The sequence below is a fragment of the Acomys russatus genome, chromosome 32 (assembly GCF_903995435.1).
Source record: "Acomys russatus chromosome 32, mAcoRus1.1, whole genome shotgun sequence".
In the NCBI taxonomy this organism is placed as follows: domain Eukaryota; kingdom Metazoa; phylum Chordata; class Mammalia; order Rodentia; family Muridae; genus Acomys; species Acomys russatus.
Genome location: NC_067168.1, coordinates 48,817,194 through 48,832,773, shown reverse-complemented (window position 1 = coordinate 48,832,773; position 15,580 = coordinate 48,817,194). Strand labels below are relative to the sequence as shown.

The window sequence follows — 15,580 nt, the reverse complement described above, 5'->3', positions numbered from 1 at the left end:
CCCCGACACACCGTCCTTCCTCCTCTGCGGCCCTGGCTAGACCGGAACTGTCTGTGTAGACTAAACTGGCTTTGAACTCACAGAGATCCGTCTGCCTCTGCCCCCTGAGAGCTGAGATTACAGACGTGCACCACCACACTCACCATAATGGTTTATTCTTCTTCTTAAGAAGCACTCAATTTTCTCCCCTATTTTATTTTGCCTTGTAAGAATCTGCCCAGTTCTATTTTGATGAATTTCAGCAAGTGATCCCAGCCCCATCCTATGTAAACGTCTCATGTTGCTCTGAACAACAAGAAGCTTGGTCATTTACCCTGCCCTGGCAGACTATCCAACATCTCAGTTCTGGGGTGATGCGGGGCGGGGTGGACAGGTATCGGGGAGCTTCTACTCAGGGGATCAGACATCCCGAACCCCAACCCAATAGCCACAGACCACTTAGCCTGGCAGGTCAATCCCAGAAGCCTCTGACTTCATGTCAGGGTCATCTGATTTGGATGAGTAGTGACCCAAGAGAGTCCAGCCAAGGTCCCTGTCCAGCAACTGTGGTGAGGAGTAACAGGAGGAGGACATTTTCTAGGAGATTCAAGAGGGTGGACAGCGCAGACAAGACATGAGAGCCATGAGGGCCAGAAACAAAGGATTTCTCACTTTCGTGCATGTCAATCCTATACTGCACCGTAATGTCCTCAGGGCCAGATCTAAATGCATGCTTTTTCTACCTGGGATGCAGCACACCTTCCTGTTTTAAAATCTTTCAGTGAGCATGTGTGTGTTTGTGTGTGCACATATGCGGGGCACACGCATGCATATAGACACACATAAGGTATATAGAGGCAATGGTGAGAGATGGGGCACATTTGCAAAGGTGGAAAAGATCCAGTGCAGTTAACATTCTGATAGAAATGCTGAGTGTCGTGTTTGCGAGGCCCCGTTCAGTGCATCAGATGATGTCACAGGGACAAGTGAGTGTGCTACTGTGTCCAGATACAAGAGGTTCGCTATGTGTGCACGGAAGTGTCAAGGTGACAGGAACCAACTAGCACAACCACTTTTTGCTGAGTAGGTGAAGGGAGAGGTTGCGTCCAGATAACAGCAAATGAAGCAGTGCCCTATAAAGCAGGAATGCTGCCCCTCAGCACCAAGCGGTGCCTCAGTGGCCCACCAGGCTGGTCTGGGCACTCCCAGCTGCATGTTTTTAGCACAAGTTTATCTACCCTGTGTTTATTCAATGTTGTGGTTACTGTCTCCTGTGCCAGCATCTGCTGAACAGGGCGTGAGGTTTTCTCTCACACTGAGCATTGGGTTTAGTCGCACATAAGAGAAACTCAGGGAAGTGGACATGTGCCTCGGTGGCACAATACATGGGCACCACACAAAGCCATGGGCTTATACTCAGCACCTAAAAACATGCCTAGAGTGAGTAAAATCAGCAGCACTAAGACTCAGGGAAACGGGCTGGAGAGATGGCTCAGGGGATAGGAGCACTGACTGCTCTTTCAAAGGTCCCGAGTTCAACTCCCAGCAACTACATGGTAGCTCAAAACCATCTAAAATGAGATCTGGTTCCCTCTTCTGACCTGCAAGAATACTGCATACATAATAAATAAACAGATCTTTAAAAAAAAAAAGACTCAGGGAACTGAGCTGGGCGTGGGACACCTGTAATCCCAGCACTTGGGAGGCAGAGGCGGGTGGATCTCTGTGAGTTTGAGGCCAGCCTGGTCTATAGAGTGAGTCCAGGACAGCCAATGCTACACAGAGAAACCTTGGCTTGAAAAGCCAAAACCAAAACACATACACACACACACACACACACACACACACAGAGAGAGAGAGAGAGAGACAGACAGACAGACAGACAGACAGACAGACAGACACTGGGCATTCGACTACCTACCTGCAATCCCAGCACTTAGAAGGCTGAGGTAGGACGATCCTGATTTTGAGGCAAAGCCTAGACTATATATGAAATTTTCTGACAGAGGGAAAAAAGGCTTAAAGGTAGAGAGTTGAAACCTTGTTATTTATTATTATCATTGGGTTTTGTTTTCGTTTTGTTTTGTTTTGTTTTGTTTTTTGACACAGTCAAGTGGCACACCACTGCCATCTTCTGGGAATGTGTAAATTGCAACTCACCACCCTGACACTGTTCTACCTAAGACTGTAATCAATCTCTCTCTCTCTCTCTCTCTCTCTCTCTCTCTCTCTCTCTCTCTCTCTCTCTCTCTCTCTCACTGTCTTTCTTCCCCTCTCTTCCCTTTCTTCCAGTGTTTAAAGCAAATTGTCAAGTGACAATTAGCACTCACATTGAAAAGTACACTAGTCCTGGGATGGGTACAAGCTGATGAGTCTTCATGACATGGACACCTGTACAAACACAGAGACATAAACAGCACCCAGTGTGGCACCGCCTGCAGGCACTCTGACTCCACTGCCATCTGACTAGCTTGACCACTACGAGAATCATTTACTTTTCTATTTCAAAACTACTTCAAGGAGTTTCTGAGTGAGGGCCTCAGGGTGCCCACATTGCCCTTTCCCTGTAGAGCAGCAGTGTACCAGGACCAGGGCTCTGATAAGGAACATGTCTCCACTTCTGCAAGCTATGCTACTAGATCTCTGAAGTCCTTCTGGACCCCAGCGCCTCCCAGTTACAGTGCGGCAGGTAGGCGCTGTCCCAGGATGATGACTTAGCACAAAGGTGATAAAACCTGCGCTAAGAGCACTGGCTGCCCTTCCAGAGGACCCAGCTTCCAGTCCCAGCACCCAGACAGCAGCTCACTGTCTTTAACTGCAGCTCTAGGGGATCCAATACCTTCTTCTGGTCTCCAGGGCACTGCACATGTGTGGTAAACACACATGCAGGCAAAACATTTTTTAAAATGGCCTGAGTGCCAGTGGCCTGGCTATGCCCCCCCAGGCTCCCCTGAGCCCCAGCAGCACTTCACTTCTGAAGACTTCTCTGGCCCAAACACACATGACAACACAAACTGAACAACTCTGAATCCTGTGAAGGCAGAAATGGTCAACCTCAGCCGGGAAAATGAGAGATGCCTGCAGCCCTTCTAAGAGGAGGGTGGGAAGCACCACGCTGGGCCTCTGTGGCTGGACGGGCCTGACTGTCTGCCTCAGCCTTCTGCTGACACCTTCAGCTGCACCCCTGGGACACCACAGCATAGCTGTGTAGGCAAGAGGACCAGGTTAGACCAGGCTCCTCCACAGAGCCAGAAACTAGAACAACTGATGCCTGCTGACACCGAGGGCTACTTTTGTGCTGTCCCCCAAGGACAGGAAGAAGGGAGAGAGGGAGTAAGCTCAGGAAACTCCAGGCATACATGAACTGGCTGCTCTGGGTGCCATGTCTATGAAAACCGAAGCCCTGGACAGACAGCTGCCCACTCTCCTGACTGGGCCAGGTGGCTGCTGATGTAGAACCCTGAGGAAACCAAGTTGCCGTCTGCCCTCACCAGAATTACCAGGAGCCGCCCTGGGCTGCCTTTTGCAGACTACATCCATAAATGGCCGCTTTTAACACTTGCTATGTAATCGCTGCCAACCTGGGCTGGGTGTGGTGTGCACACCTGTGAACAGTCTCAACACGGAGAGAGGAAGAACAGGAGTTACTGGGACCTGGGTCAGATGGTGAGTTTAGAAAAAACCAAAGAACATAAACAAAATGTCCATGAGACTATGACAGTAACGGGACATAGCTCACAGCCAGCAAATTTGTTTTCACAGATACAAAATGCAAAGTGGACTGAGTAGCATAACCCGAGCGAACCACAAGCATTGTAGCTAATTATCTACTGGGCCCAGTGATATCGGGGTGCTTAGGGTCCTTCCGACGCAGGTTGGGTGTTCCCCACACATCAGGAGCTCTGGGGAAGAAGCAGAAAGCAGTTTCGGCGCTTAGCTATACCCGGAATGTGTTTCACACAGCAGAGCTCTAGCCGCAGAGTGGTGAGGGTGGCGCTCCCAGCACCCTCATTCTAATGAAGCGAAATTTCTGTCTGCTTTACGGAGAAACTCAAAGTTATAGATACATATTTTATTTGTTTGAGACAGGGCCAATCCTCCTATCTTTGCCCTCTAACTAGTGGGGTTCCGGGCATGTACAGAAGTCATATGTTTTTATCTATCAAAAATTTTAAAATAGGAACAGACCTGAAGAGCCAGGTCAGTCTCTGGGACCCACGTGCTGGAAGGAGAGCGAGCAACAACCCTTGCAGCTGTCTTCTGAACCCCACGGGACAGAGTGGCAGGCACAGCCCTGCCACATGTGCACACACAAACTAACTAAACAAATGTAAGAAAAATATTTTACATAGGTTCTCACTATGCAGCTCTGGATGGCCTAGAACTCAGAGATTGCTTGCTTCTGTCCCAAGTGCTGGGAATGAAGTCATGTGCCGCCTGCGGGGGGGCAGTGGGCGGGGAGATACACACACACAGATAGATAGATAGATAGATAGATAGATAGATAGATAGATAGCTGTGTGAGGACGGATCCTTAAGATACACTCCCCTAGGGGTGGAGAGATGGCTCAGAGGTTAAGAGCACCAGCTGCTCTTCCAGAGGTCCTGAGTTCAATTTCCAGCAACCACATGGTGGCTCACAACCATCTATAATGAGATCTGGTGCCCTATTCTGGCCTGCAGGTGTACATGCAGACAGAGCACTGTGTATGTAACAAATAAATAAATCTTTAAAAAAAAACAAGACATACTCCCCTTTCCTCCTAAGAAATAAAGCATCATTCTTTTAAAAATAACAATAATAAATTAGAAAAATAAGTGAATGCTTTAATAAATCATGATATACAATGCAGAAATAAAAGAGAATGAGAAATATGTATGTTCTGATGGAAAAAAAATAAAAATATTCCATTAAATCAAAAAAGTAAAAGACATATGTAATATACGTAACATTTACAAGTGAGTGGTGCATGCCTGTAATCCAAGTCCTTGGGAGACAGAGGCAAGAGGATCAGTTCAGCATCGTCTTCTACTACATAGTAAGTTTAAACATAGCCAACTTTTCCCCTTTCAACAAAAAGGAGATCATTAGGACACATGCATCCTGGGGAAGATAAACCAAATATATTTTGTTCTGGAATATGAAAAGAAACGGACAGAAGGTGGGTATGGGAAGAGAGATGTACACTTTCTGCACAGTGAATGGGCATTTAACAGGATGACCTGGGTCACTTAGCAGCACAGGAACAGGAGACTGCAAATTATTGTCCTAACAGAAAAATAACAAAAAAGGCTAGACATGGTATAAAATACACTATTTAAAATGTGTCAGTGAGCTGGCAAAAAAGAATAAACAACAACAATCCCAATTTTCCCCCAAGTCCCTAAACACTCAGAAAGCACAGCAGATACCCAGCTTCCTCAGCTTCCAGTGTGCTAGGGTTATAGGCACCATCACACCTGGCCTGTTACAGCAGCAGCAGCCGCCGGCTGAGCCCGAAGGCACTTGCCAGCTGAAAGCCCTGTGTTAAGGAGAGCTCGTCTATGGAGGATATTTAGGGCTGAGAAAGGAGCACTCTGTAGTTCACTTGTTTAGTGCACATGAAGCTCTAAGTGTAGTACTCACTATGCTAAGAAATGAAAACGTGGCCAGGAGTGGTGGCGCACGCCTGTAATCCCAGCACTCGGGAGGCAGAGGCAGGCGGATCGCTGTGAGATCCAGGCCAGCCTGGTCTACAAAGTGAGCCAGGACAGCCAAGGCTACACAGAGAGACCCTGTCTCAAAACACCAAATAAATAAATAAATAGATAAATAAATAAAAGAAGTTGAAATGAATTTACTTTTAGAGAAAAGAAAAATACAAGGGTTATCAATAAAGGAAACAGAAAAGGCATACTGAAGGATATATTTCAGCCAAAAAGATTATTTCAGTTGTTAAGATTGGAGAGGAGAGGAGAGGCAGCAAGCACGGGCATCAGCAAATATGGTTCCAGTGCAATACCAAAGAAAGCCACGCTCAGCACTCTGCAGTCTGACAGGCTGAGTCTGACACTGATAAAGAGAACAAGGGTGTGACCACAGCCAGATTCTCCTAAGGAAAACGGACAAGAAGGGGGACTTCCTCAAAGGACGTCAAGATGTGTACACTAAAGACCAGGCTGTAAGTAGTGAGGCGGCACAGCAGACAGCCAGCCACCAGGCACGGAGCACGGGTCCCAAGGAGTGTGACAACTGACAGCGCCGGTGGATGGAATACATTGGTTTATGATGAAAATACCACAGAACAGTGAGGAGAGGGCAGGGCTGTTCAACACGGAACACAGTCATGAAAAGCAACATCCATGGAGAGGAAGGTGTGTGTGTGTGTGTGTATGTGCGTGTGTGTGTGTCTGTGTGTGTGCGTGTGCGTGTGGTGTATGTGTATGTGTGTGTGTGTGTGTGTGTGTGTGTGTGTGTACGTGTGCGCAGTGTTGGGTACTGGATCCAGGGTCCAGCACACACTAGGCAAGAACTCTGCTGAACTCTATCTTCAGCCCCAGTATTAAGTTTTACAATATTAGATTAAGGATTTCTGCTCATCAAAAGACGCCATAAATAAGAGATAAGTCAAGAATAAGGAAGTATTGGCAATACCTACAATGAAAAGGAATTAGCACGGAAAATCCTCAAAGGGCAGAACCCCTGTGCTGCTGTGGCTACACAATCCAAATTCTGCAATGAAAATTCCAGTCCACACAATGACATCGCTCAGCAATGAAACAGAAAGGTGTGTCAACCATGCTAAAGCTCAAAACATGTTGGGTGAGGAACACTGTAGAATATGTACAATGTAGTTGTAAACACAGAAGGATTAATGCAGGAAACCCAAACCACATGTGTGTTCTGAAGCACACAGAGAAATGCAAGATGGCTCTGCAGACAAAGATGGCTTCCACATGAGCCTCATGACATGCGTTTGGTCCCCGGAACCTAAAGGTGGGAAAAGAAACTGATTCCGAAAAGTTGCCCTCCACAGGCAGGCTGTGATGCATGCGCGCGCGTGCGCACACACACACACACACACACACACAAACACACAAACACACATCACTAATAAATCAGAGTGACAAACTTACAAAGAAAACAGGTAAAGTTTCCTCGGGGAGCTGTCTGTGGAGGCATGGAGCTGTCTGTCTGTGGAGGATGGAGCTGTTTGTCTGTGGAGGGATGGAGCTGTCTGTCTGTGGAGGGATGGAGCTGTCTGTGGAGGGATGGAGCTGTCTGTGAAGGATGGAGCTGTCTGGAGGAATGGAGCTGTCATCTGTGGAGGGATGGAGCTGTAGTCTGTGCAGGGATGGAGCTGTCTGTGGAGGATGGAGCTGTCTGTGGAGGATGGAGCTGTCTGTGGAGGGATGGAGCTGTAGTCTGTGCAGGGATGGAGCTGTCTGTGGAGGATGGAGCTGTCTGTGGAGGGATGGAGCTGTCTGTGGAGGGATGGAGCTGTCTGTGGAGGATGGAGCTGTAGTCTGTGCAGGGATGGAGCTGTCTGTGAAGGATGGAGCTGTCTGTGGAGGATGGAGCTGTCTGTGGAGGATGGAGCTGTCTGTGGAGGATGGAGCTGTCTGTGGAGGGATGGAGCTGTCTGTGGAGGGATGGAGCTGTCTGTGGAGGGATGGAGCTGTCTGTGGAGGATGGAGCTGTCTGTGGAGGATGGAGCTGTCTGTGGAGGGATGGAGCTGTAGTCTGTGCAGGGATGGAGCTGTCTGTGGAGGGATGGAGCTGTCTGTGGAGGATGGAGCTGTCTGTGGAGGGATGGAGCTGTAGTCTGTGCAGGGATGGAGCTGTCTGTGGAGGGATGGAGCTGTCTGTGGAGGGATGGAGCTGTCTGTGGAGGGATGGAGCTGTCTGTGGAGGATGGAGCTGTCTGTGGAGGGATGGAGCTGTCTGTGCAGGGATGGAGCTGTAGTCTGTGCAGGGATGGAGCTGTCTGTCTGTGGAGGATGGAGCTGTCTGTGGAGGGATGGAGCTGTCTGTGGAGGATGGAGCTGTCTGTGGAGGGATGGAGCTGTCTGTGCAGGGATGGAGCTGTAGTCTGTGCAGGGATGGAGCTGTCTGTGGAGGATGGAGCTGTCTGTGGAGGGATGGAGCTGTCTGTGGAGGGATGGAGCTGTCTGTGGAGGGACGGAGCTGTCTGTGGAGGGATGGAGCTGTCTGTCTGTGGAGGATGGAGCTGTCTGTGGAGGGATGGAGCTGTCTGTGGAGGATGGAGCTGTAGTCTGTGCAGGGATGGAGCTGTCTGTGCAGGGATGGAGCTGTAGTCTGTGCAGGGATGGAGCTGTAGTCTGTGCAGGGATGGAGCTGTAGTCTGTGCAGGGATACTGACTGGCAAGGGGCACCCTGCATGCACCCAAGTGTGAGCAACATCTTCACCTCCCACACTGAGGGGGAGAATGGTTGCTCATTTACTTTTTATTTTTTGGTTCTTAGAGACGGAGTCTTTCTATGTAGCCAAGGTTGACTTCAAACCATGATCTTCTTGACTCAGATACCCAAATGTATTGCGTAATATATTAAACATATATTTCATGGGGAAAAACATGCAATATCTCTTAGAGACAGTCTCTCCACATGGCCTAAAACTCACTATGCCACCAAGGCTGGTCTCAAGCGTGCAGCCATCCTCTGTCTTTGCCTGCTGAGTGCTAGGATTACAAAAGTACGACGCCTTTCACACACCTTTGAATGTTATAAGGAACACAACATAAGCCAGTAGAAAAAAATATTAATGGATTTACAATGCTATCTTCTGCTCTGGCACACAAATATCAGAGTGACGTATTAGGAGAGGATTCAGCCAAGCTTAGCAGTACAGTTTATGCAGAGTGACAAACGTGTGAGATGCTACAAAAACCCACATGTTACAACACTCCTCTTCACAAGTGAAAATCTCAAATGACTTAACAGACAGATGCACTGAACGCTGGATTCCACGCAAGCCCAAAACATTCCACACCAAATGATTAAGCAAAGGTTTGCGTAAATGGGCCTCAAACTGTCAAGGCCTACAAAGTCTGAAAGCAGGATGTTTTTATACACACACAATCTTGATTCAGAACACACACCTGCTTCCTGTCACTGCTTGTGACCAGAGTTCTTTTGCAAAGCCCCACAGATGCTCACCTGTGTTTCACCATCTTTTGATCATGGCAGAAATGACTGAAGAACCTTGCATAGAACAAGTGCATGACAGCGTGCTCTTTCCCTCCGATGTACAAGTCCACAGGCATCCAGAAGTCTGCCAGTGCTGAGCTGAAAGGACTAGAAGAAAGACAGATGGGCGTTTTAAAACCTTTGCCACAACTGCATAAAGTAGACCCGTTTCAATTTGCATATGCCTTGAAAACAAGTAATGTCAGAAAAAAATGACTTTTTTTTTTCAAGACAGGGTTTCTCTGTGTAGTCTTTGGCTGTCCTGGACTCACTTTGTAGACCAGGCTGGCCTTGAACTCATAGAGATGCCCCTGCCTCTGCCTCCTGAGTGCTGGGATTACAGGTGGGAGCCACCGCACCAGCTCAACTTTCTTTTCCTAACAGAAAAATGTAACAATAAGTGAGAGAAAGGATCAGTGTTGACCGGATCCTGAGTCAGCCGCTGGTCCTGCGCATGGCGTGTGTCACATGAGTGTATACACACACACACACACACACAAAATACATGTAATAAAATGTGAGTTTTGAATCAGGCGGTGGTGGCACACACCTTTAATCCCAGCACTTGGGAGGCAGAGGCAGGAGGATCTCAGTTCAAGACCAGCCTCGTCCTACAGAGTAAGTTCCAGGACATCCAGGGCTACATAGAGAAGCCCTGCTTCAACAACAACAACAACAACAACATCAACAACAACAACAACAAGTAATTTTGGGGGCTGGAGAGACGGCTCAGAGGTTAAGAGCACTGATTGCTCTTCCAGAGGTCCTGAGTTCAATTCCCAGCAATTATATGGTGGTTCACAACCATCTGTAATGAAATCTGATTTCCTCTTATGGTGTGCAAGAAAAACAGAGCACTCATATACATAAAATAAATAAATATTTTTAAAAGTAATTTTTATATAAAAAAGAACAAGATAAAAAGATACCACCAGCAAGGCATTCCCATAGGGTGCTTATTTGAATGGTAAACTTCAATTTTTAGTATGATTAGATAATTGAGATTTTAAAAGTCTCACCAGTAGAGGGCAACAGTAGCATTTATAATAGAAACTAGCATGATATTAAATGTTCATTTCGAAACAGAAATTCAATCTTATTTTTAAAAGTGCTTTGAAATAGCCAGTAAGAGTTCCCATGTGGCTTACTGAAGAAGGAAGGAAATGTGTCTAGGGCCATAAAACATCCCAGTAACTCCTCCTTCCGCTAGATGCTTCGTGGCCAACATGGACACAGGTCACCCTCCTCCTGCTCCTGGCCCTAATGTACAGAGGGAAGGACTCTCCGGGTTTTCTGTCTGTTGGCTGCTGCCTTGGGAGAGGGTCACCATAGCTGGGAACAGAGCTGTTCCCCAGGCAGCCCCCTGTTTGACAAGAACTGAGGGAGCTTGGGCTTTGCACTGTCTGTGCTCTCTAGCTCCAACAGTTCAGGGTTTTCTCTTCAGTGCTGCTTGGTGCTCTTCCCCCCGAGTGTGCTTTGGGCTGGCCAGTTCTGAGGCTGGACAAAGAACTGCCAGTGGCAGGTTCGGAAGGCTGGCCAAGCAGTGCACATCTTAGCACAGGTCTCTTTTGCAGCTGTTACTGTGCCAGCACTCTCACAAAATTAAAAATAAGAGAAAAGCAAAACAAAACCACCCAAACCAATTAAACAAACAAACTTCCAACTACCTTTCCTTTTGCTTTATGAAAAAAAAAAATCATTTCTTTTCTTTGTTTTTTTTTTTTTAACTTTTTGGGACGAGGTTTCTCTGTGTAGCCTTGACTGTCCTGGACTCATTTTGTAGACCAGGCTGGCCTTGAACTCACAGCGATCCACCTGCCTCTGCCTCCCAAGTGCTGGGATTAAAGGAGTGCGCCACCACCGCCCGGCAAAATATCATTTCTTAAAGAAATTTAACTGCTGCTGGACATGGTGGATTAGACCTTTAATTCCAACACTTGGAAAGCAGAAGCAAGCTGATCTCTCTGAGTTCAAGGCCAGCCTGGTTTACCGAGTGAGTTTTGGGAAAACCGGTGTTACACAGTGAGGTCCTGTCACAAATTAAAAAATTAAAAGTAAGTAAATGAATTCAACTGCTGCTCCAAGCAGTAACAGTAAAGCCAAAGTGGAAGGCGGTGTTTACCTTACAAGCAAGTTTGGGATAAATGAGGGTAAATGTTTGGCCTCTGTTCTAACTAGCACATCAATCTGAAAAACCCACGACAGCACTGCGTGTGGGGTTAGCACGCCGGAAGGGACGTGAAGCCTGTGCTGCTCACAGGGTGGGCTATGCAGGCTCAGGACAGCTGGGAAGCAGCCTGAGGAGGGAAGGCCTCGCCTGCACTCTCTGCCTCCCGTGGGCTGTTCTGAGGTCCTGGTCTTACCGAATCTTTCCATTTACTCAGGATCCCATTCATTTCTGAAATGAACACAAACGATGGAACTGCAACTCTGCTGCTCAGCGTGGCTAATCCAGAAAACGGGAGAGTTTTCTTTGCTTGTTTTCACCATAAGATACCACTCTGTAGAGCAAGACCCCTTGAACTTAAGCCTCCTGCCTTGGTCTCTGGTGCTGGGAGACCGGGGCACACCACCACGCCTGGGATGGAAGGCCTTCACAGTGGACAATATGGTCCAGTTGTTCCTACCACGCTCAGGAGCAACTTGTTACGGTCCGTAAGCAGAGCATGTTTTCCTGGTTCTGGAATGGTTTTCTTTAGCTCCCAATCTACCTTTGCTTGGCTACCCACTGTTCTTTTCTTTATTTCTGTCTTGCCAAAGAAACAAAGAGCTGAAAAGTCAAACAGCACTTGGAAGTTTACCATGAAAACCAGTGGCCTTAGCCTCAGTTCTCCCTGCACCTCAGGCCTCAACGTTAGCATTTTTTTGTTTTGTTTTTGTTTTTTTTCTTCTTGAAAAAGGGCTTTCTCTGTGTAGCCTTGGACTCGCAATGTAGACCAGGCTGGTCTTGAACTCAGTGATCCACCTGCTTCTTCCTCCCGGGTGCTGGGATTAATGGTGTGCGCCACCCCGCCCAGCTGCTCCCCCCACCCCCTTAAATCAGGGTCTCACTGTGTTGCACCCACAGGTCTGAAACTCCTATGTAGACAAAACCAACTCTGAACTCACAGATGCCCACCTGCTTCTGTCTCCTGAGTGCTGGGATTAAAGACATCACCACACTTGGCCAACCTAGTCACTTTAATTCTATTTCTCCTTCCTCCTCCTCCTTTTTTTTTTTTTTTTTTTTTTTTTTTTTTACCTAGGGTCTTGTGTATCGCAGGCTGGCCTAGAACTCCTGACTGTCCTGTCCCTGCCTCCTGACTGCTGGGATTATACACATGTGCCAACACCCTTGTCTTCCATGCTTACTTCAGTTATTTAAAAATGTTTATATTCATTACTGGCTTCCACTTTAGGAGATTTATTGACCATGTGTGGTAAGAGTCTAACTTCTTAGCTCCCCCCAGCACTTGGCTCTGTCGCTCTGCAGGCCATGCACCCGTAAGTGCAGGGTGTCCACAGCTTCTTCCTTTAGCTGGTTTTCAATTTGTATTATAAATGTGATTTACTGGGCTGAGTAACCTAACTTAATAATGAACATACTTGCTTTAAAAGAGCCTTCCCCTCTGGTGCCCCAGGCTTTTCCATGATAGGCAAAGGCTCTGTCCCTGACCTTCCCCAAACCTGGCACAAGGTACGCAGCTGACCCACAGTAGCCACCACTGTCCATGAGACTCCTCTGGCCCAGCCCTTGGCCTCGGCTACTTGCAGAAGAAAAGGAAGGCCTAGTGCAAAGGCGCATCTGTCCACTTTGGGTTCCAAATGACCATGTGCACGGGGCAGTCTTCCCACAGCCTTGCTGAGGCATTTGGAGCTTTGCTGTGGTCCAGGGCTCCTCTGAACCCTCCTCCTTCTGCTGTCTCTGCGTACCAGCTATGCATGCACATGATATAGGCGTTCTCTACGCCAGCTCAGCTCCCCTCTCCCCTGCCCAGGCATGCCCTGGCACCTCCCTTGCACATCTAATTCCATCTTGGTTTGGCTTTGTGGAAGATGCCAAGTGCTACGTGTTTCACAGTAGAGACGTTACCTCTGAGTGTTGTGAGGGTCAGTGTATCTGAGGTAGTACCATGCAGAGTCCACAAAGGTGTCCATGGTGTCCGTCTCTCTCTTGGCTGGTCCCTTGCACCTGAGAAAAGAAATTTATCAATTGGCCTTTTTTCTATATTTCAGTGTAGTTTTACATAAGCTGTGCTTGTGAGATGTGGGGCCTCCCAAAATTTCACTTCAAGCTGCATAAGTTTGAGTGAGGGCGTGTAATGAATATGTAATTGAAGTTTTGGTTTCTTTGTAAACTCAGTTATGTTGTGTAAATATGTTTTTGTTTAAATTCCAAGTGTGGGCTGTTAGTTTGTCCACAGCTGATAACTGTCTCATGAACAGGCTGTGGTCTTTGCCAGCTGGTAAGAGCCTGCCTCATGCAGCCCAAAGAGGTGTGTGGTCTGGGACACTGAGGAAGATGAACAAGAGAGCAGAGGCTGCTGTGGCGTGTGATGGTGGTGTAAGGCATGTAGCAGTTGGGAGAGACCAGAGACCATTGTGGCAGACAGAGAGAGATGTTTCAATGCCAGGGCTCGGAGGAGACTGCCTGCTGCGTTTGCTGTGGATGGAGATTGGTGTTGCCCCAAAAGAACCCATTGACCCTAAACAGCTGGGAGATGTAAAGGGGTCTGTGCCCCCTCTCCCCGCTAATGTTCTTTCTTATACCCAGAGTTAAGGGGTTGGTGGGAGGGAGGTAGAGGCATCAATACCCCAAATAAAAGAGAGAGTAAGAAACAAACGTCAACAAGAATGATCTTGGAGAGCAGAGACGAGGGATGGAGTCTCCGAGAGGAACAAAGGAACCTTCCATTCATCCAGCACATAAGAGCTTGAATCTGTTTTCAATTTAAAAATGAAAAGAAGGGTTGTGTGTTACACCCCATATTTGTCAAGCAGTCCGCACTGGCTCTATAAATATTACAGAAGGAATCAGCCCTCACTTCTCACACCTGTGGTTTGGTCAGCAGACCTGGGCTTGGTGGGGGTCCCTCGAGAAGTCCCTAGGAAATCCTGTGGGCCACAGAGAGGGTGACAATCTCCACAATGAGATTCTCTAAAGCGAAGCCAGGTCTTTATTTGGATTACATCTTATTTAGAACATAAATAGAAAGAATATTTTGTGTGTTGTATGGATGTATCACCTGTCAATTCAAAAGCCTATGGCCTATGGGAAAGGGTAGACTAGAAGGTGGGACATCCAGTAGACAGAAAGGATTCTGGGATTGTGCCAGGAATGAAAGAGTCACCTGGGAAGACAGGAAGGAGACAGACACATGGAGCCTGAGCAAAGGACCAGCCACGTGACAGAACTTAGATTAGAATAAACAGGTTACTAAGTTATGACCTAGTCAGTGAATGAGCCCGGCTGTACGGCCTAGGTATTTGTAATTTATTTTGAGTCTGAGTCATTGCTCCAGGAGCTTGGGGCCGGGAGGGAAAACCCAGGCAACACATAAACAACAGTTTGGGAAGTGACCGGAAGATAAGGTAACTTGTCCTCTTTGCCCAATTTGGGGAAACACTGAGGAAGACAGAGGCCCGTACTCAGAAGTGATGACGTCTGACTGACACTCGTCATGTTCATTCCAGTTAATGTGTCCCTGGGATTGAAGACACCAGGTGCCACCACCCATACAAAGCCCTGGACGGTAGGGAAGAGGTGTGTCAGCAGGTGACAGACATAAGGCCACCAGGCTGGGCCAGGCAGTGGCAGCAGAAGGTGGAAAGCAGAACAGGGCCAACGGTGTCACAGACGCTGTCTCATTGGGTTCCTGGAACACCAAGGAATTATGAGACAGTCCTCCCCACCCCTACTGTGCAGGAGAGAAGTGAGGCTTCCAAGAGGTTCAGAAACAGGCCTAAGGCTTAGAGCTCAGAAGAAAACTACAAAGAACCCTAGGTGTGTTTCAGCAAGGCAAAGAATAAACACACTGGCTGGGGGGATGGCTCAGCAGTTAAGAGCACCGTCTGCTCTTCCCAAGGTCTTGAGTTCAATTCCCAGCAAGCACATGGTGGCTCACACCCACCTATACTAGGATCTAATGCCCTCTTCTGGGATGCAGGTGTAGATGCACTCATACACATAAAAACAAAACAAATAAGCAAACAAAAATGAATAAACACACTGGCCGTCTTTCCCATAATCTGTGATTTGTGCTAGGACCTCCATGGCTCTCACAGGCTCTGTACTGCAAGACCACAGCAGGGGAGAAATACTCTCTCTCACTTCTAGGAAGCTCCATGGTGTAGAAGGGGCAGGCACTGCAATATGCTGAAAATCTATGTCCTCCCTCCACTGGGTCAATGCTTCAGGGCCCTCTCCAGTCA

The 15,580-nt window shown here is 47.8% G+C and overlaps 1 protein-coding gene across 1 annotated transcript in view; it reads right to left on the bottom strand.

Annotated features, from left to right (window-relative positions):
* The window catches only part of Lars2 (leucyl-tRNA synthetase 2, mitochondrial), a 105,440-nt gene that overhangs the window by 13,058 nt on the left and 76,802 nt on the right, over nucleotides 1-15,580 (bottom strand). The window contains exons 12-13 of the mRNA XM_051140240.1: nucleotides 13,242-13,340; nucleotides 9,140-9,277 (exon numbers count right to left, since the gene is read on the bottom strand). Of these exons, the coding sequence (XP_050996197.1) occupies nucleotides 9,140-9,277; nucleotides 13,242-13,340 (237 nt within the window). The remainder of the gene's footprint in view (nucleotides 1-9,139; nucleotides 9,278-13,241; nucleotides 13,341-15,580) is intronic.